The following is a 22,299-nucleotide window of genomic DNA, read 5'->3' as shown; positions in this document are numbered from 1 at the left end:
GTAGATTGCTTTTGGTAAGATGGCCATTTTTATTATGTTAGTTCTACCAAGCCATGAACATGGGAGATTTTTCCATCTTTTGATATCTTTGTTGTAGAGTGATGCTAATATTTACTATTGATATATCTTCTGGTAATTCTGCTGTTAGTCCTAAACAGCTGTATAACCAACTCACCACACAGAGACTGGGTTTATTTAGTCAACCTAAAACACAATGCTGGGCAATAGTTACTCCATCCTAAATCTTCAAGCCCTCAGAGTTTCCTAACATTTAGATTTCCCACATTATACTTGCTTTTTGTGAAATATTATGTCCAGTCCATCTCCACGTACTTCCAAGATCTCTCTCCTCCAGCTCTCTCTCCTAGCTCTCCTCTCCTACCTTCTCTTCCCACTCATTTCTTGCCCTCTAGCTCCTTCCCTCTTTCCTGTCCTCTGGCTCCTCCCAGCTCAACAGTTTGTCTAGTTGCTTTATTTTGACCTGTTTACACAAGAGTTGAGATAAGATGCTTAGAATAAGTATCACAATGCAATATCCAGATTGAAACCAGAGGTGGTGGTGGGGGTGGTGGAAATCAGCATCTGAATGAACAAGGGTACGGTGCACACATTTCAAAAGAACATTATACCAACAAAGCTTCTTCAATTTTTTTTTTCAGAGACTTGAAGTTTTTATCATACAAGGTCTTTCACTTCTTGGTTAGAGTTATATCAAGGTACTTTATATGTTATTTGTGGTTATTGTGAAGGGCATTGTTTCCCTAATTTCTTTCTCGGCCATTTTAGCTTTTGTATACAGGAGGGCTACTGATTTTTTTGAGATAATTTTGTATCCAGCCACTTGGCTGAAGGTGTAGGAGTTCCCTGGTAGAATTTTTTGGGTCACTCATGTATACTATCATATCATCTATGAATAGTGATACTTTGACTTCTTTTCAGATTCGAGTCTACTTGGTCTCCTTTAGTTGTCTTATTGCTCTAGTAAGGACTTCAAGAACTATGTTTAAGAGACATGGAGAGAATGAGCAGCCTTGTCGTGTACCTGATTTCAGTAGAATTGATTGAAGTGTCTTTCCATTTAGTTTGATGTTGGCTATAGACTTGTTGTATATTACCTTTACTATGTTTAGGTATGTGCCTTGTATCCCTGATCTCTCAAAGACTTTAAATATGAATGGGTATTAGATTTTATCAAATGCTTTTTCAGCATCTAAGGAGATGATCATATGGGTTTTTTCCTTCTGTATTTTTATATGATAGATTATTTTGATGGATTTCCATATATTGACTATCCCTGCATGCCTTGGATGAAGCCTACTTGGTCATGGTGGATGATATCTTTGATGTGTTCTTGGATTTGGTTTGCAAGTATTTCATTGAGTATTTTCACATCAATGTTCATAAGAGAGTTTGGCCTGAAATTCTTTTTGTGTTGGGTTTTTGTAAGTTTTAGGTATCAAGGTGACTGTGGCTTCATAGAATGAGTTTGGTAATGTTCTTTCTATTTCTATTTTGTGGATTAGTTTGAAGAGTATTGGTATTAGCTCTTCTTTGAAGGTCTGGTATAATTCTGTGCTTAAACCATCTGGCCCTGGGGTATTTTTTTATTTATTAATTTATTTGTGAATTTATTTACTTGTTTGTTTATTTATTTATTTATTTATTTATTTGCATGGGAGACTTTTGATGATTACTTCCGTTTCTTTAGGAGATAAAGGACTATTTAAATAATTTACCTGATCTTGTTTCAGCTTTGGCAAGTGGAATTGGTCAAGAAAATTGTCATTTCATTTAGATTTTCAAATTTGTGGTGTATAGGCTTTTGTAGTAAGACCTAATGATTGTTTGAATTTCCTCTGTGTTTGTCATTATGTCCCCCTTTTCATTTCTGATTTTGTTGATTTGGATATTGTCCCTCTGCCTTTTAGTTAGTTTTGCTAAGGGTTTGTCTATCTTGTTGATTTTCTCAAGGAACCAGCTCTTGGTTTTGTTGATTCTTTGTATTATCTTCATTTCTAGTTTATTGATTTCAGCCCGAGTTTGATTATTATTTCTAGCCCTTTACTCCTCCTGGGTGTGTCTGCTCCTTTTTTTTCCTAGGGCTTTCAGGTGCTCCATTAAATTGTTTATGTGAGATGTTTCGAATTTCTTTTTTCTTTTTAATCCTTTTTGGGGCCTCAGAGAATGTATTATCTCTTCCTGCACTCAGGAGGCAGATTATAGAGGAGCCTAACTTCTCAGGGTCACAGAGTTTATTTATACTTATTACAACAGCGATTATATCAGTTTACATTTGCATTTCAAAAATTATTCAATATGTAACTATTCATGAAAAACAAATCGGGACATCTTGAATGATCATAAAGTTCAGTGATCACAAATCCTGTACCAAGTAGATAAAGTTTAACTAAACAGGAGTGGCTTGGATTGTCCCCTTTGTTTAGCTGTCATCACAGGTACCAGACTCTTCAAAGTCTGCAAAGGCTTTATTCTTAGTTTATAATAAACAAAGCAGAAGTTCTTAACAAGCTGCACTATAATCCATTTTTAACCTTCTCTATTTATAAAACATTATCCTTTGTGTATCAAACTAGTTTCTACAATGTTCCCATTCTGAATTGTTTTTATGCTCTTCAGTAGGTTGCAATGAGGCTTCTAATGATTAACTTAGTTTCTAAAATTCAAAATTCAAAACTGACTTTAACATCCCATATTTATCTTCTCTTTCACCAAGCAGGTTGTGCATCTGTCATCACACTGGGCAGAAAGCTGATGCAGGACTGACAATGAGACCAGTCCAGAATATTTATTTAGAAATCTCAAAAAAAAAAAAAAAAGCCAAGGCCAAAATTTACAAGCAAAACTGTATATATCTCTGATACTCTTAAAATTAAAATAATCTTCAGGGAAAGTTTAATGACCTGGATTTGAACCTGGGATCTTTGGTTCCAGGACAGCCAGGGTTACACAGAAAAGCATGGGGTGAGGAGCACTTTAACAGTAAAAATCTCACCTAAAAGGTATGTCAAGAGGTTTAAAGCCAGTAATGTATATTGAATGGAGTGTACTATGCTGCCCAGAGAACACAGCCTAAACTTACTTAAGACTAAAGCTTTACAATCACTCCAGATGTGTTACAGACCTACTAGTCCTTGAAATAAATCTATGCTTAGAATTTGATGATAACTAGTAACTAACTTATGGATTTTAAATGCCAAGTAGTATCCCAAGGACAAGTCACATTTCATACCACTCAACAAGGTTCAAATGAAAGTAATACTCAGCTGCCATGCACAAACTTTAGTTTATTCCCCCCAAAAGACCAACTGCAATTAAATGAGGTAAACAAAAAACTCATGATTTTATTTTATTGTCTTCATAACCAAATAGCCTTAGAACGGGATCATTTGACCCTTTCTCTTTTTATCGCCTCCCATTGCTTTCATCTCTTAATGGACAGCATTCTCTTAGATCTGCAGTTGGGCTTTAACACACTCAAGTCTCAGCACAATCTTCTTTGTAGTTTTAGCCTTTTCACAGAAAATAGGCGTAGTCTGCCCACCATAGCCACTCTGTTTGCTGTCATAACAGCATTTCCCCCTGGCATGCAAAGAATCCTTGCCCTTAAGGTGTCACTTTGTTGGGCTTGTCACATTTCTTGCAGAATGTCCGGTGGGTCTTAGGAACATTCACCATGTTCATGAGTGATATTGGCTCAGAAAATAAATCAAATTTCTTTATGAAGGCACTTAGTGCTATGAACTTTTCCTCTTGGCACTGCTTTCATTGTGTTCCTTAAGTTTGGGTATTTTGTGCCCTTGTTTTCATTGAATTCTAGGAAGCTTTAATTTCTTTCTTCATTTCTTCCCTGTCCTAGCTGTCATTGAGTAGAGAGTCCTTCAGTTTCCATGTATATATAGGATTTTTGATATTTCTGTTGTTGTTGAATTCCAGCTTTAGTCCATGGTGTCCTGATAGGATACAAGGGATTATTTCAATCTTCTTGTATCTGTTGAGGCTTACTTTGTGACCAGCTATAAAGTCTTTTTTGGAGAAGGTTCTATGAGGTGCTGTGAAGAAGATAAATTCTTTTGTGTTTGGATGAAAAGTTCTGTAGATGTCTGTTAGGTCCATTTGATTCATAACATCTGTTAGTGTCATTGTTTCTTTATTTAGTTTCTGTTTTGTTGACCTGTCCTTTGATGAGAGAGGGGTGTTGAATTCTCCCACTATTAATGTAGAGGGATCTATGTGTGGTTTGTTAATGTTTTACAAATGTGGATGCCCTTGTATTTGGGGGCATAGGTCTTCAGAATTGAGATGTCTTCTTGGTGGAATTTTCCTTTGATGAGTCTGACGTGACCTTCCCCATCTCTTTTGATTAATTTTGGTTGAAAATATATTTTATTAGATATTAAAATGGCTACTCCTGCTTGCTTCTTGGGACCGTTTGCTTGGAAAACCATCTTCCAGCTTTTTTACTCTCAGGTAATATCCATCCTTGTGACTTAGGTGTGTTGCTTATATGCAACAGATTGTTGGGTCTTGTTTGTGCATCCATTTTGTTAGTCTCTGTCTTTTTATTGGAGAATTGAGTCCACTGATGTTGAGAGAGATTAATGTCCAGTGGCTGTTAGATCCTTTTATTTTGATGTTGGTTGTGGTAGTGTATTTGTGTGCTTGGCTACTTTTAGTTTTGCTGTAGTGAGCTTATTTATTTCTTGTGTTTTCCTGGGTGTAGTTAGTGTTCATGGGTTGTATTTTTCCTTTTAATATCTTCTGTAAGGCAGGATTTGTGGGTAGATACTGTTTAAACTTGTTTTTGTCGTTGAATATCTTTTTTTCTCCATCTATGGTGATTGAGAATTTAGCTGGGTATAGTGCTCTGAGCTGACATCTGTGTTCTCCTAGGGTCTGCATGATATCCATCCAGGCTTTTCTGGCTTTTGTAGTCTAGGTGAGAAGTCAGGTGTGATTCTGATGGGTTTGCCATTATATGTTACTTGGTCTTTTTCCCTTGCAGCTTTTAGTATTTTTTTCTTTGTTATGTTTAGTTAGTGTTTTGATTATTATGTGGCGGGAGGATTTTCTTTTCTGATATAATCTATGCGGTGTTCTGTAGGCCTCTTGTATGCTTATAGGCATCTCTTTTAAATTGGGGAAATTTTCTTCTATGATTTTGTTGAAATATTTTCTGGGTCTTGGAGATGGGAATCTTCATTTTCTTCTATTAATATCATTCATAAGTTTTGTCTTTTCATGTTGTCCTTGATTTCTTGAATGGTTTGTGTCAGGAATTTTTTAGATTTAACATATCTTTGTTATAATCATCCATTCCTTCTGTTGTATCTTCAACACCTAAAATTCTTTCTTCCATTTCTTATAATCTGTTGGATATCCTTACCTCTGTAGTTCCTGTTTTCTTTCCTAAGTTCTCCTTCTCCATGATTTCCTCATTTTGTGTTTTCTTTAATTTTTTAATTTCCATCTTCAGATCTTGAACCATTTCATTGATTTCCTTCACCTGTTTGTTTGAACTTTCCTTTATTTCTTTTAGTGATTTAATTATTTATTCTCTAAAGGCACAAACTGGTTGTATCTCCCTGTATTTCTTTATGATGGCCATAATTTGTTTGACTTTATCTTCCTATATTTCTTTACAGATCTTATTTGTTTCCTCTATTATCATCTTTATGAGCATAGATTTAAGGTCATCTTACTGAATTTTACTTATGTTAGAGTATCCAGGGCTACTTGCCTCTGAATAACTGTGTTGTGGAGATAACATATTTCTTTGGATTTTGTTGACTGTGCTTTTATGATGGCCTTTACCCACCTGGCTGTTTCAGGTGTTGGCTGTTAGTTTCTGGTGCCTGCTGGATTCCTGAGGGGTGGTGGCATGGTTGGGGAAATCTCCTTGGAGGAAGATGGTTGTTCCTGAAGGAGGCCTCCTCAGCTTTTTGGGAATGGTCACCGAATGGCTGGTGCTTCTCAGGGAATTGCTGCAGTTCTCCTCAGCTGTATGATCCTGTGAGTTAACTAGGTTCCTTGGGACCCTAGGGGCTCTCCTCTCATGAGGAGAAATCCAAGAGACAGCTGCTCTGCCACTGCCTTTCTTGCTCTGAATTTAGTGAGCAGCTGCTGCTCATATATTGTGCTTGGTGGGTGTAGCCCTCTTGAGGAATCAGGGAACCCTGAGGCTTGGTTGGTTTAGCCAGGGAGACAGTTTGAGCTTTGGGGCAGCATCTGGGACTGATTCTGTGGGTCCCAGGCATCTGTAGGTCTGAGGTTGGAGCTCTGTGCCAAAGAGGTAATCAGTGGCCTGTGGCTGGAGGCTAGAGCCCCGGAGCCTTCAGGAACCCAGGAATTTTCCCAGGGATTAGCTGGGTGTCCTGAAGTTGGACCTGATGTTTTCATGACCGTGGGTTTTCCTCCCTACAGAAAGACCTAGTCTGTGGTGTTGTGGGGCCCACAGTTCAGTCTGGGATGTTGATCAGAGTCTGCAGGCATATGGCTCTAGGATGGCAACTGAACATCTGTAGGAAACCTAGGAACTCCTCAGGTGTTTAGCTGGGTGACTTGAAATTGGACCCGATTGCTACCCACACCGTGGGGTTTCCTCTCACCTGGGAAACACAATCGCTGGTTTTTGGAACCTACAGTTCTGTTTGTTGGTCACTGTGCAGTCACTGCTGCCCTGCTGATCAGACACAGTGCGCGTGCCACCATCTTGGATCTCTCTGCTGGAAAGTTTTAACTTGAGAGTTGAGAAAAAAAATTCTTACTTTATACAGCCTGTTCCATAAAAATAAGGAGTAGGAGAATGCTTTCTAGCTAAATCAAGCTTAACCAAGGGTCATATGAGAAATGAAAATTATAACTGTCAATGTCGCCTATGAATATGGTTACAAGATATCCTAAACAAAATATTAGCCAACTTTACCTAGGACATAGAAAAGTGTGGACAATTTAAATTAGGTCTTGCTTTCATGCTAGAAATTCCATTATGCCATTTAGCACATTATCACATTATAAGAAATCATACCATTATATATATGAGTGGATATAATTGCAGTGCTAGTTAAAAGTCACCATCAGGTTGTCATGGAAAAATATCAAAATAAAAATAGATGGAAATTTCCATAATTTATTAAAAGATATCTACAGTAAAATTATGGAAACTGTAGATATTTCTTATAAAAGAAAAGACTGACATGCCTATTATCATCATTTAAAAATTATTCATTTGGTCTTGAGACAGGGTCTTGTTATCTTCTTTAAAATTAATTAATTTTTTATTAATTACAGTTTATTCACTCTGTATCCCAGCTTTAACCCCCTCCCTCATTCCCTCCCAATCCCATCCTCCCTCCCTCATCTCCTCCCTGCCCCTTCCCCAGTCCACTGATAGGGGAGATCCTCCTCCCCTTCCATCTGACCCTAGCCTATCAGGTCTCATCAGGACAGGCTGCATTGTCTTCCTCTGTGGCTTGGTAAGGCTGCACCTACCTGGGGGGGAGGTGATCAAAGAGCAGGCCAATCAGTTCATGTCAGACACAGTCCCTGTTCCCATTACTAGGGAACCCACTTGGACACTGAGCTGCCATGGGCTACCTCTGTGCAGGGGTTCTAGGTTATCTCCATGAATGGTTGGAGTATCAGTCAACACAGGTTCTTGTTATATAACCTAGGTTGGCCTTGAATTTAAAATCCTGCTGTATCAGCCTTTCCAGTGCTGAGATAACAGGTGAGAGGCAGCACTCTCCAGTTCCCTTTATCACTTTTTTCTATTTATTTATTTATTTTTACAATTTATTCATTTTATATCCTGATTGTATCCCCTTCCTTCATCTCCTTCTGGTCCCACTCTTCATCCCTCTTTCCCCCTACCCCCTCTCCTAGTTCACCGAAACAGAGAGTCCTCCTCCCCTACCATCTGACCCCAGAGTTTCAAGTCCTATTAGGACTCCCTGCATCATTTACCTCTGTGGCTTGGCAAGGCCAAGTGATCAAAGAGCAGGCAGCTATGTTCATGTCTAAGATAGCTGCCTGCTCCCCTTTCTAGGGGATCCCCATGGAGAGTGAGATGCATGGCTGGTGCATCAGTCTCTGCAGGACCCCCTGGGCCCAGAGTGTCTGGCTTTGTTGGTCTCCTTGTGGAGCCCCTGTGCTCCCCTCCCAGCATTGTTTCCCCCAGAACATTCTGCCCCCCCCAAACTCTTTCACAAGATTCCCGAGCTCCACCTAATGTTTGGCCGTGGGTCTCAGCATTTGTTTTGATCCGCTCCTGGGTGAAGCCTCTCAGACAGCAGCTATGCTAGGCTCCTGTCTGCAAGCATAGAAGAGTATAATTAATAGTGTCAGGGGTTGGCTCTCTCCCATGGGGGGAGTCTCAGGTTAGGCCAGTCATTGGTTGGCCATTCCCTCAATCTCTGCTCCATCTTTATCCCTGCCTGCCTTATATGCAGGATTAATTTTGGGTCAAGGGTTTTATGCATGGGTTGGTGTCCCCCTCCTTCTTCTGGAAGTCCTGCCTGGCTAGGAGGTAGTATATTCAGTCTTCATGTCCCCCACAGCTAGGTGTCTCAGCTAAAGTCACTCCCATATCCTCCTAGAAGCCTACCCTTGACTGTCTTGTCTGGCCTCAGTGGAAAAGGATGCACTTAGTCCTGATGAGAATTGATGTGCCAGGGTGGGTTTGTATGGGGGATGGGAAAGGGGCTCCCTTTTACTGAAGAGAACAGAAGTGAAGGGAGGAAGAGGGTAGGAAGGTAGAATCAGGTAGAAAGGAGGGAGGGGCCTGCGATCAGGATGTAAAATGAATAAATAAATACATTTAATTACAAACAAACAAATAAAGTCAGACTTGGGGTTGGAGAGCTAGCCCAGTGCTTAAGAGCACTGGCTGTTATGGCAGAGGACCTGGGTTCAATTTCCAAAACTTAAATCATGGCTCATAACAATCTGTAATATCAGTCCCAGGTGATTGACACCCTCTTTTGGCTTCCAGAGGCACCAGATTCAGGTGCTATACCGATATGCCATGGAGGAAATAACAGTGGTGCACATAAAAGAAAAAATAAATAAGTATTTAAAAATTCAATTCCGCTTTAGAGCATGCATGTTCGGTCGCTATGCGTGGCTAGAAAAGAAGAGTAAATGTACTGAAAGGCGGAAACAAAGCTGTTAATCCTGTTCATGATCAAGTAAATTTGCTTTCTCCTATTATTAATGTTTACTAAGGAACGTAACACAACCCTATGCTACTCTCTTGATGCTTGAAGTTTCGTTGTATAAAACTGTGATATGGCTTTGTGTGTTCATGAATTCGTGTGTGTGTGTGTGTGTGTGTGTGTGTGTGTGTGTGTGTGTGTTTGAGACTTGTGGCACTTCTCTTGCCTCAGCTCCTGAGTGCTAGGATTTGAAGATTTTACCTATATTCATTTAAGGATTCCATTTTAAATGATCTCAGTGTTTTACAACTTAAAATTTGGGGCAATTTTCAGTGAAATCAATAAAATTGAATAATGATTTTAAAGAGCATAATCAGGTATGGATCTGGATTTATGTTATTTCTTCAGCAGCTCTCAAGATAGTGAGTGAAATGTGTCATGGGTCTTCCCACATTTTTGTTTCCTGTCTCTAAGGGATCACTATGTTTGTTGCCTAATTTTCTTGTGTTTCCAAAACTATTCATATATGTTTTGTTCCAGTATCATGGAAATTATTGCTTCATATGTTTTTCTATGTTTGATTGCTTCAGCTGGGTGAGGACGTGTGTTCTTTATTACTCTGCTTTGTCTGGAAGTTGAGTCAGTTTATTTAAATGGCTTCATCACTTCTTGAGCAGTCTTTTTTGATAACAGCACTGTTTATTCTAGTGCAGTTATCTGGATTTTTTTTTTCAAAAGGTGTACAAATTTTGCTTGTTTGTTTTGTTTAAAAGTAACTGGTAATAATTTAAAGGCCTGACCTGTGAGGCCCTGTACATTAGGGACCCTGAGACAGGTTATCCTTATGGCTGTAAACATTTTCTCCTGCTATATGCTTATACTGATTCCTGTTCAGCCTGTAGACTTATGACCCACTGATGTGTTTAACAAATTGTAATAAAAGGCAGACCCCAGGTGGGCACATTTGGTTGTATGATATCCATGCACTAGCCAAGAATAAACATTTCTGTGACATTATTCTGAGTTACATCTGTGGAAAGCACTAAGCTCCATCTTTTGCCTTGTCTGATCCAGAAAGGCTGAAAATGGTATGAAATGACAAGAATATTTATGCTCTTGATGTATTACTATTACTTCTTTTTAAAATAATGATACCTTAAATTCTATGATTTCATTCAAAATGTTTTGATCATATTTCCTCCCATTCCTCCCTGATCTATCTCATTCCCTTCATTTCACGTATCCCCTCTTTTTAATAACTCAGTAAGCTTAATGCGTTCTGTCCAGATGCTTATGGGTGTGGGGCTATCCACTGGAACATGGTGGACCTACTAACTGCCACATATTATGGGGTCAGGTTCTCCATCCTCCAGAAGCCATCTACTACCATCAACTGCTCTTCACGAGCAAGCCCCTCCCCTGACCTCCTCCCCGATGCTGGAATGTTGACTGCCTTGGCTGCTGTGAGTTTGTGAATATAGTGGCCCTTTCATGTCTAGAAGATGCCATTTTGCTCCAGTTCTCCCCAACCTCTGGCTCTTAGTCTTTTCTGTCTTCTCTTCTGTTATGGTCCCTGAGCCTTGTGGAGGGCTCTTGTTTTTAAGGCACAGGACATTGTCTAGTATTGGCGCAGTTATAACAGACTTCTGAATAAACTATGTACTGTTACATAGTAGTTTGTAAAGATTCTGGTTTAACTTACCACTGTATGGTTCTAAACTCATTTCTTGCATGTGGTCATAGATTTTGTTATAATTCCATAGCAGCTGTTTATTTGCACTGTTAAGTTAGAATTCAGATGTTCTTGGCATCCTCATATTTTTCTGTAACACATAAAATTAAAGAAAATGTTAGACTTCAACTTCTTTCAAAAGATCCTTCAGATGTGGCCCGATTATTTTAGAAACACATTTAATTATCTTTTGATAATAACAAACAGAGCAAGAGAGAGAAGAAAAGAAAGAAATCTTTGAAATAAGTATAGTCAACCCACTAGCTTTGTTTTCTTCTACTGCTGGTCATTCTATTTCCATAGGGCCCCCTCCCTTTCTGCAGCCTATGCACTAAGCTAATGAGCAGTGACAACCTGAAGCAAGTGAGAAATAGAAGACCCCAAAGAAGGTTCTTTCTGGCCCAATTTATTTGAACCTGTTTTATTTAAAACCGAGTAACTAGCACCAGAATAAAGACTCCACCATATTTTGCATGCTAAATTCAGTCTTTTGGTTAAAAAAAGAAAGGTTTCTTTACTGTTTATCCTATCTTGATCATCACCACTTATGTAAATACTTGAATTTGGGGTAACATGAAGATGAAAAGGGAATTGGAATTAGCATGCATTCTTTTTCCATTGGAGTATATTCGTTGTATGTTGTATGACCATTTCTTTCCTTCAAATGTGGCATGTTCTTTGACCATGTTCGCCCCTCCTCCCCTTCTTTCCTGTTAGTCCTCTTCCCTTTCACCCCTTCTGTGGTGCCGTGCTCTTCCTTTAGTTTCTTTTCTACTTCCATGGCTTTATATATCTATATACAGTCTAGAATCTATAAATGAGAAAAAAAAAACTTAGTCTGACTTATTTCACTTAATAAGATGATCTTTAGTTGCACGTATTTCACAGCATAAGATATTTTTCTTTATTGTTGAATAAGACTCCATTGTGTGTATACACCAGTTTCGTTATCCATTTACCTGCTGGTGGATACCTTGGCTTATAATAGAATTTTGGTATTGTAAATACTGTAAACTTAGTAAAAAAAAAAATAAGCCTTCAAAGGGATTTAAAAAACTTAAACATGTTAAATGCCATCACTATTATTAGTTGAAAACATTCTTTTGCCTTTTTATGGAAAGGTGGTTCTTAACGGTATTTTTTTTTTCTTTTTTAGCTACTAACTCAGGATTGCTCCCCCCACCACCGGCACTTCCTCCAAGACCATGTCCAACACAGGTAGGTGACATATTTGATCTCTGCACACTGTTGTCCTACTACTATGCTGCTTTGCAAGGATTGATTCCCCACATTGGAGTGGTCAGCTCATTCCTGGATTAAGAAAACAGAGAGCAGTTTATTCCTCCTCCTTCAGATAGCCTCACGGCCTCATGTGAAAAGGAGAGTTCCTTTAGGAAGCTCACGGCCACACTTCCAGTTTTGGTTCTTTTTTTTTTTTTTTCTTTTTTTATTATTTTTTTCTTTTTAGTTACATTTTGTTAACTCTGTGTCCCAGCTGTATCCCGCTCCCTCATTCCCTCCCCAACCCCACACTCCCTCCCTGGTCTCCTCCCTGCCCCTTTCCAAGTCCACTGATAGGGGAGGACCTCCTCCCCTTTCATCTGACCCTGTTTTATCAGGTATCTTCAGGGCTGGCTGCAAAGTTCTCCTCTGTGGCCTAACAGACTGCTCCTCCCCTGGGGGGGGGGTTCTTAACAGCTGTGTGTGATTGCTCTACACAAAGAGCTGCAGAAGGAGGGTGTCTGTAATTGGGATCAGGGGAAACGAGTGCTCCATATAGTACATGCAGCCCGGGTGTCCATATGTTCACTGGCAGTTTAAGAGCTCTGTTAATTCCACGTTTACTGAAAATAAGTGACCATTAGCATGGTGTTAGTGTTGGGGTTTTGGTCCATAGCACGTTTTCTCTTTTTTGTTTTGTTTGATACAGGGTTGCTCTGTGTAACAGCACTGCTGGCTATGCTAGACTTGTTTTGTAGACCAGCCTGGCCTTGAACTCATAGAGATCTGCCTGCCTCTGCCTCCATGAGTGCAGGGATTACCTATAGTACTTTCTTTTTTTTTAACATTTTATTTTTTATTTTTTTTTCTTATCAGTTACATTTTATTAACTCTGTATCTCAGCCATGTCCCGATCCCTCATTCCCTCCCAGTCCCTCCCTCCCTCCCTCCTCTCCACCGTGCCCCTTGCCAAGGCCACTGATAGGGGGGACTTCCTCCCCATTCATCTGATCCTGTTTTATCGGGTATCTTCAGGACTGGCTGCAAAGCCCTCCTCTGTGGCCTAACAGGACTGCTCCTCCCTTGGGGGGTGGGGAGGCCAAAGAGCCAGTCATTGAGTTCCTGTTAGAAATAGTCCTTGTTCCCCTCACTATGGGAAACCAATAGTACTTTCTTAAGGATGCTCTTTTTCCACTCAGATTAATTAATTTAAAGAGCTCTAAAGGAAGAATGTGTATTCAGCATCTGTTTTACCTGTAAATTCGTTGTGCCACTTTTGCCTGTGCTACCATGTCTTTCCCCATCAAAATTTGAAAATAAGAATGGGCAGCAAATCCATGTACTAGTGTTTATAGTGCTGTCAGTAATTCATTATTACTACTGAGGAAACTTCTTTCTTTAAAGAGCCATTCTAGCTGTTGGTGAAAAATGTTGGGAAATGATGCTACAGAGAGTCACGGTTTCTATTTTGCTGCTCTGTGTGGATCAGGTCATCCTTTTCTATGTGGCAACTGTTGGGATCAGTCTTGGAAGCCATTTGTAACATTTGCTTGTCCTTTCTTCAGACAATTACATGGTCTTTAGCAACTACTCAGTCAGGAGATACAAATTCCATGAGGTATTGGCTTCTTGCTTCAGTCTGAAGGGTAATAAAGAGCCCAGTTATTCCTGAGCTGCATATAAACAAGTGAGAGCTCCCTTTTCAGAATTCAGCACTAGCTTTAAGAGAAATGGATCTATTAAGAAGTGGTAATTGAGTCCCTGCTGTTTGTCTAATGCCAAACCTTAGTTCTATCCCAAGTGTTTCCTTTGTTGTAATTCGTTCTCATTCAGAAGTATTAGCTGTGTTAATTGAGCATCTGCATCAGACCAGACATTGCACTAGTTACTTTTAATGCATAATTTCATCCCCCAAACCTTATGAAATAAATACTAATATTGTTCTTTTTTTATTGTCAAGGAAATCGGAGCATGCCAGGGTTAAGCAAGTTACTAAGGGTCCATAGCTAGTAAATGGTAGATCTCCGTCCAAACTAAAGTCTCCGCACCCTCTAGTTCTCTCAATCCTGGGAGTCTAAGTATCTATATGTACATCAAGACAGACAGTGGAACTGTTGTGCTTGCTTGTAACTGAGACTTTCTGCACATCTGCCTGTAAAAGGCAAAAAAAAGTTGAGAGTCCTACTTTGTACCAACAGCAAACCTGGACTTGGTCACAGAAGCATTAGCAAGAATTCTGGTATGCTTATCTGGAAAGCACTGCTGCTACTAGGTAGAACTGACATCTGAGCTGGTTGCCCAGAGCATCTTGCCTGCTAGGGACTTAGTGATGGAGGTTTTTGACAGGGAGACTTGGAATTCTCAAGTCGATATTAATGAATAAGTCTGTTCCCTTGTCTATCAGATCTCCCAGACCAGTGTAAGTTCTGAGTCCAGCATTCAGCCCTAACTTTCGGATTTCAAACTAGAGAAGCAGGTGTGTAAGGAATGAAGGTAGAAAAATTCTAGACCACTTCCCTCCTCTTACTCCCCTTTGTTCACTGTAAATGAGACACATCTATGTAATATATAAAATCCTGGGTAATAAGCATGTGGTTGTGTTTAGTTTTGTGCCATGCCAAACTAGAAACAGCTAAAAAGCCATCTGCATGTGACATCACAGTGTTTCTAAAGCTACTTGGGATGAAACAATCTGGGAGATATTAATAGGGCTTTGTGGTAAGATGAATTTGCAAGCTGCTTTGCCTAACTCCTCTAGGAGATCGACAGTACACACAAACCCACTAAAGTGTTTGAACTCCTATAGCAAAGCACAAAACAAAGATCGGTTTTGTTAAAGCTGACAGTCTCCTAGCTTTTCCAACCATCATTTTATTTCTAAAACACTTATTAATGTTCCAAAGGCTTAGTGGTTAGGAAATACTAGAACACCTACCTTAAAGTCCTGCTTTGAATGCTGCCAAATTGCTCTCATCTGCTACCACGTTTCTTCATTATGTGATTATAGTTACATTCTACATGGTAAACTAATAGCCTCTCTTGAAGAATTGAAAGTGAAAGCTGATTGTTACAGGCATTGGCTTGAACTTTCAAATCATCCAGGTTTTCAGTTTCTTTCATTTTCTTCTTCACTTCTCTGCTCCTTCTTGTTCACTCTCTCATGAGATCATTTTTATCACCTCATAGCAGATTTAGGCAACTTAAACATTTCTGAATTTTTCTTTTACTCTGTTAAATGGTTTTGAATTTTTTTTTTCTGTAAATGGACCATCAATCTGACCTTGGAAATATATCCTGACTATGGAAACATATCCGTAGAGTCTTTTATGAAGTTTGGACAGCAGTAGCACCACCAGGCACCTAAAGGAGAAGGCAGTGGGCTTGGTATAATTTAAATGAATCCATTTATTAGTAGCTCTAAATGAGATTTAAAATTTCCTAGATTATTTTTGGATTTAAAATTTTTGTTACATAATATGAGTAAGACAAGACTGCAACCAACAAGAAAATGTTTTATCTTCTACAAAGGAATACTATCTTTAAAAACATGGAGTAAAATGCTTCCATGTTCTCAGTATGTTCTATATAGAACAAAAGTGTATGTAGGGCTGGGGACGTAGCTCAGTAGTGTACTACTTGGTTGGCATATACAAAGGTCCTAGGCTCTACCCTCAGCACTGCCAAACAAAACCCAAAACAAAAGAAAACAAAAAAACCTGAAAGTACTTTAATCATTTGTGAGAGATGAAGTACGGTTTTTCAGCATAAAGTGCCCTTTATCTGGCTCTTCTTACACCAAGTACCATACTGATATGAAAATCTGGTTTAGGGTTATGCATATGGGGCTCCAGAGTTAGAAAAGGGACTAAATTCAAAGAAATAACTCTCATATTTTTCCAAGTATTAAGTACTAAGTGAAGAATGAATTGTACGCTTTGGTTCCTCATTTTCCTGAAACCAGGGCAAGACCCAGTCCAGGATGTGTTTTATTTTTATTTAATATTGAAAAGATTTATTCATAGCATAAATAATCAAAAGGCAATTAGAGTAAACTATTTCACACAGAACAGTGTTGAGTAAAGTTAAATTTGTTAGCTCACATATAAATTAAGAAAAACGCCATCCATAGAGTTTGCGTTTGCCATATGGGTCAATACTCTGATAAGGGGTTATCATTGTTTTAGTAGCTAAGTATCGAGCTCATGCCAGTTTTCTTAATGGAAATTGTACTAGAGCCACCACATTTATATGACTGTTTACTAAGGAAAATTTACTAAGGAGTATTTACTAAGGAAAAATTTTTGTGTCTATCAAATATTATCTTTTAGGCTTTGTATCAGTATCATAGTTGATGTGTTAAGGCTTCCCCTAGATGAATTGCCTCGGATCTTGCCTTTTTGTAACACTCATTTCCCTTCTTCTCACACCAAATGCTCCCTTATGGCTGGGTTTTGATTACTAAAATAGCACTGGAAGTGAAGGCATGAAGGAAAGAGTGCCCTCTTAATGCCTTTTACCTCCAGACTAAGAAGACTCATGCAATGAGGAGGGTGAACAATGAAGTAACCATTGAAGAAATGGGAGAACCTTTCTGTTTAAAGTAGCTGAAGGGTACAGAGCTGTACTGTAGAGGAAAATCCCAGTGCCAAAGAAACAGCTGTTTAGGAGGTCCCAGGACAGTCATGGGACTACCCAGGATTCAGGAAGACAGATTTCAGGGAAGAGAGCTCCAGTCGGTATTCTGGAGGGGACGATGAGGAGCGCTCCTACTGCTTACCAAGCTATGGGGGAGCAGTAGTTCTTGAAGGAGAGAGTTCTGTCTAGACACGGTGAGGGAGAGCCTAGTATTACAATTTTTTTCAATGAACCCATCTTTAGCAATGCTAGACCTATTTCTAAGAGAATAACATGGAACTTGGGGTTAGATTTCAGTGGTGGATCACTTGTTTAGCCTGTGCAAGGCCCTCGGATCCATGCCAACAACGTTCAAAACGAAAATACGGTTCCATTTCAACAACATTAGAAAAACAAAACTGAGGTGTTATCTCATTGGTAACTTTCAAATATCTGGGATGAAATAACAAGAAAAATTTTTAACACGGGCAGCACAGAATGTTACTAATTTTAAATTTTCATGGATTCTTTCTCCATAAATTGAAAAAGTAGTGAAACAAAATTTTGAGACTTTTGCTATAACATATTTAGTAAGTAACATGTTTAAGTTTATACAGTGCCTAGAAGACTCAAACTGCCTGTGTCTGTATAACAGACATATGAGCTTTCTGTATTTCTTTTCTCAGTTTGGGCTGTATACATACATACATACATGCATATATATACACATGCATACATATATATGTGTATATGTTTGTTGTTGTAGCTTCTGTGTCACAGTGAAAACTCAGTTTTAAAACTTTGTTTTATTATTAATTATGTGTATCTATATGTGGGCTTGTACATATGAGTGCAGGTGCCAGCAGAGGTGAGAACAGGTTGTGGGATCCTCTAGAACTGAAATGACAGGAGGTTGTGAGCTGCCATATGTGTGCTGGGACCTAAACTTGGGTCCTCTGAAAGAACAGTGCACACTCTAATCACTGAGCCAATCACCTCTCCAGCCCATAAAATCCAGTTTAAAAAAAAATAGTTAGCAGGGGGTTGTGTCCAAGATGGTGGTAGCTAGCACGCACCATATCTGAGGGGCACAGGATCCGAAACTCCTAAATTGGTGAGTGGAGGGACAGGTGAAACCAGAACATCCACATTGAGGCTTCCTGGGCTAGAGGAGACAACCCATGAGCTGGGACAGTTTGTATTCAGGTCAATGGTGGATGTCTCCAGGGACTGAGGGTGGCGAACATTCAACTCACCTACACTTCCCCTTGCCCCAAGCACGGGTCTCCCTGTTTGGCAGAGACAGCAGGCAGTGGCCTTTCTGCCTGGCAGAGGCAGCAGTGGCTGCCCCAAGCACCAGCCTCTGTGCTCCATGACCAAAACCTCACAGGTGGGCCTACCAGGGCTGTGACTGCAGTTTGGTGGCAGCTAGTCCAAGCAGGATCCTCTGTGTTCTGTGACTGAGACATCAGAGGCTACTACCCCAAGTACAGGCCTCCCTACCCGGTGGACGAACAGTGGAGACCACTGAGCAGACGGATCTCTTACACTCTCATTTGTCCCTGTGGGTCCAAATCTGAGAGTAGAGAACAGGGGGAACCCCGTGCTTTCCAATTAGGCCAGCAAGTGAGTGAGTGCACCTTCAAGTGAGTGTTTGCAGAGCTCCAGATCCACGGTCTCTCTACACTAGCAGCCAGACATCAGATCCCTCCCACCCACAACCCCACTTTGGGCAACATAAAGATCCTTGGGACAGTGTTCTCAATATTGAAGGCCCTGTTCTGTGGCTCTACCAGTGGAGTCCAGGCAAACAATTCCTGGAGCCCAGACAGATCTGAAAACCAGGAGGACAGTACAACAGGCCTGTAAGCCACTGAGGTATTCAGGGCACCCACGCATGTGCATTGCACCCTTGAACAGCACCAGCACCCATACCCATTCCTGTGCTTAAGCTCTACCCTTCCAGGCATCTTCATGCTCTAGCATCCTATCTTTCAAGACACACTTCCACATACATGCCTGTGCTTGTGCATATGTGGCTATGACCTTCCTCACTTAGCTACAGCTGAAACACCAACATCCACTCTCAAACTGGTGGACCTTTCTCATCTTCCTGAAGAATACTCCAAACCCAGAGACAGATAGACCCAATCTGAAGTACAGACTGCAGGAACAAACAATGAAGGTTATGGATAAGCAGTTGGCTAGAGGTTGGCTCAAGAACACATCCAACAAAAATCAGGACATCATGGCTTCACCAGCAAGCCCCCAAATCAATAGATATTTTAATTCATAAAAAAAACATGAAAATGATGTTAAAGCTCTGCTTATCCAGTTATTAGAGACACACAAAGAGGAAAGGAACAGAGCTCTCAAAGAAATACAGGCAAATACAGCCAAGCAAATAGAGGCATAAGTAGGGGTATATAGAGAGGAAACGAGCAAAAAAATACAGGCCATCATGGACAAATAGTAATCCACATTCAAACAGATGAAGAAAATGGTGCAAAACATGAAAACAGAATTAGAATTAAAAAAAAAAAAAAAACAGACAAAGAAAACCCGGGAGCTGGAAAACTTAGAGAAAAGATCAGGAACCACAAAGGTAAACATCACCAACAGAATACAAGAGATGGAAGAGAGAATCTCAGATGTTGAAGATACAGTTGCAGAAATTGATACATCTCTCAAAGAAAAAGTATAATAAAAAAAGTTCTAAACACAAAACATCCAAGAAATCAAGGATGCCATGAAAAGACAAAATTCTATTCCTAAGAATAATAGGAATAGATGAAAAAGAAGATTCCAGGCTCCAAGGTCCAGAAGATATTTTCAAGAAAATCATAGAAAAAAAATTTCCCCACTTAGAGAAATGTCCATTAACATACGAGAGGCCTACAGAACACCAAGTAGACTAGACCAAAAAAGAAACTTTTTATGTCACATAATAGTCAAAATACTAAATCTACAGAACAACAACAACAAAAAATATTAAAAGCAGCAAAGGGAAAAGGCCAAGTTACATATAAAGGTAGACCTATCAGAATCACACCACACTTCTCAACAGAAACTATGAAAGCCAGAAGGGCCTGGGCAGATTGTCATGCAGACTCTAAGAGACCATAGATGCCAACCCACAGTACTATACCCAGCAAAGCTTTCATTCAGCATAGATGGCAAAAACAAAATATTCCATGACAAAATTAAACTTAAACAATATCTACACAGCAAACCAGCCCTACAGAAGATACCAGAAGGAAAACTCCAATCCAGTGAAATCAACTACACCTAAGAAAACACAGGATATAGATAACTTTACAAAAAAGAATTAAAAGAAAACATACATTGAAACACAGAAACACCACCAACCCCACAATAAAAGGAACAAACATTCATTGGTCACTATTATCTAACAACATCAATGGACTCAACTCTCCAATAAAAAGACACAGACTAACAGAATGGTTATGGAAATAGGATTTAACATTCTGCTGCATCCAAGAAACACATGGTCAACAACAATAAACACTACCTGAGAGTAAAGGGCTGAAAAAATATTTTTCAAATAAACGGACCCAGAAAACCTGCTGGGATAGCTATCCTCAGAGCAAATAAAATAGACTTTTAACCAAAATTAACCAAAAAAAGATTAGAAGCACTTCAGTCTCATCAAAGGAAAAATCCATTATGAGGACATCACAATCCTAAACATCTATGCCCCAAATAGAAGAGCACCTGCACTTGTAAATGAAACATTATTAAAGCTTAAATCACACATTGATCCTTGATGTCCTCGAATACTGCCCACAGAGAACTTCAGGCTTGGGTCTTCCAGAGTCCTTCTCAGCCTCCCACCAGCCATTTCAAATTCAGCTGAAGCTGGAAGAAGACAGAGAAAAAGCTAGTCAGATACACAGCAAGACACCACCGCCTACTCCTTCATTACACCACTATTCAAACTGACATTTATCAGCTTTCAACAGAACATTTCACTTCTTGATTTTTAGTCCTTAATATATAAATTTAATATGTATCAAGAAGTATCTTTTATTTGACAATTTGAAAGGCTTTTCATGTCTGTCACTGGGGCTTTTGTTAGACAGTTTATGGCTTCTGGGGGGAGCATTGTCACCTCAAGTGGCATTACTTCATCTAAACTACACACACACACACACACACACACACACACACACACACACACACATATACACATATGCTTACATATAAAATAGGTAATTTTAAGTAAGCATGAAATAATACGATTCTTTAAGGCTTTAAAAAAACATCCTTAGTGTTATTTATCTATTTCCTTCTCCTTAAGATTCTCTTCCATCCTTCCTACCCAGTTAAGGCCCCTCCCTTACCTTTTTCTCATTTCCCTCTTCTTAGCACTAGTATCTTACTATTTCATCTAGAGATCTCCTTCTCCCCTACCCCATTGTCTCTTTACTTTCCTTGTATCTATAGTTACTCCATGTTATACACTCACATCTAAACATTTAAGAGTTAGAATCCACAAATAAGAGGAATGTACAGTGTTTGACTTTTGGTCTGGGTTGCCTCATTAAGTGCAGTATTTTATAGATTCTCAAAGCGGTATAGGCTATTGCTGTTACCCTTGGTTGCCTCCCAGAAATTGAAGGCAAAATCCTGTTGCTGATGACACCATTTACTTTGGACATAGAACTTAGAGGAATTGAGCTGGATCTGACCTAGAAGCCTCCTTTGTGAAGACTAGCTCTCATAGTCATAGAAACTGCCAAGGGAGAAAGTAGATAAGTAGTCTTACCCAGCTGTAATGCCTATGGACCACAACAGTGACGAAAATGTCAAGAAATCCTAAAAGATACAATAGTGGTATTATTTCCTGGTGTAACCAACAGCTGTGTAATCCGACTTAAGGTCTTCTCAGTAGAAGGGAATTCATGTCTGATACTGTAAACCTACCCTACTACCTGTGGTTGGTGAGGCCATAAAACCTTGAGAACCTACTACTGTTATTTTCCTAAACCATATAATTTCTAACTACATTCTAAATACTTACCCATTTACCCACAGATAAGTATGGTTTTCACCCCTTTCAAAGAAGCTTTCTCCTCCTCCTCTTCCTCCTTAAACAGCATAGGCCATTATGGGAAGCCACAACTGGTCAATGCAGACAACTTACTGTGTGATGCTCAGTCCTAACTGATAACCTCTACAGTACAACTTCCCACACTAATTAAGGCTGGGGGAACATTGAGGAAGATGGAGAGGGAAGATTATAAGAGACAGAGGGCCAGGATATCTGCTGCATAGTAGTGTGTGTGTGTGTGTGTGTGTGTGTGTGTGTGTGTGTGTGTGTGTGACAGGGAGGCTGTACCCTTGAAATCTCAGCAACATGTCTGCCTAAACAAGACCTGAAAAATGTTAGCACCAGTAGACATGGTGACATGCCATCTTTGGTGGGGGAAAGCTCACATTGCTCTAGCCCTAGATGAAGTATACAGGCAGTTAACGGCTGTTGAAAGATAGATAGATAGATAGATAGATAGATAGATAGATAGATAGATAGATAGA

The 22,299-nt window shown here is 39.6% G+C and overlaps 1 protein-coding gene across 2 annotated transcripts in view; it reads left to right on the top strand.

Annotated features, from left to right (window-relative positions):
* Positions 1-22,299, top strand: part of Reps2 (RALBP1 associated Eps domain containing 2) — a 180,685-nt gene that overhangs the window by 109,866 nt on the left and 48,520 nt on the right. For both annotated transcript variants that reach the window (XM_055615741.1, XM_055615740.1), the window contains one exon: positions 12,062-12,123. In XM_055615741.1, coding sequence (XP_055471716.1) covers positions 12,062-12,123 — 62 coding nt within the window. The remainder of the gene's footprint in view (positions 1-12,061; positions 12,124-22,299) is intronic.

This window comes from Psammomys obesus, unplaced genomic scaffold (genome assembly GCF_907164565.1).
Source record: "Psammomys obesus unplaced genomic scaffold, mPsaObe1.curated_primary_1811, whole genome shotgun sequence".
NCBI classification, from domain to species: domain Eukaryota; kingdom Metazoa; phylum Chordata; class Mammalia; order Rodentia; family Muridae; genus Psammomys; species Psammomys obesus.
The sequence above is the reverse complement of the archived record's forward strand: the minus strand, read 5'-3'. Positions and strand labels throughout refer to the sequence as shown.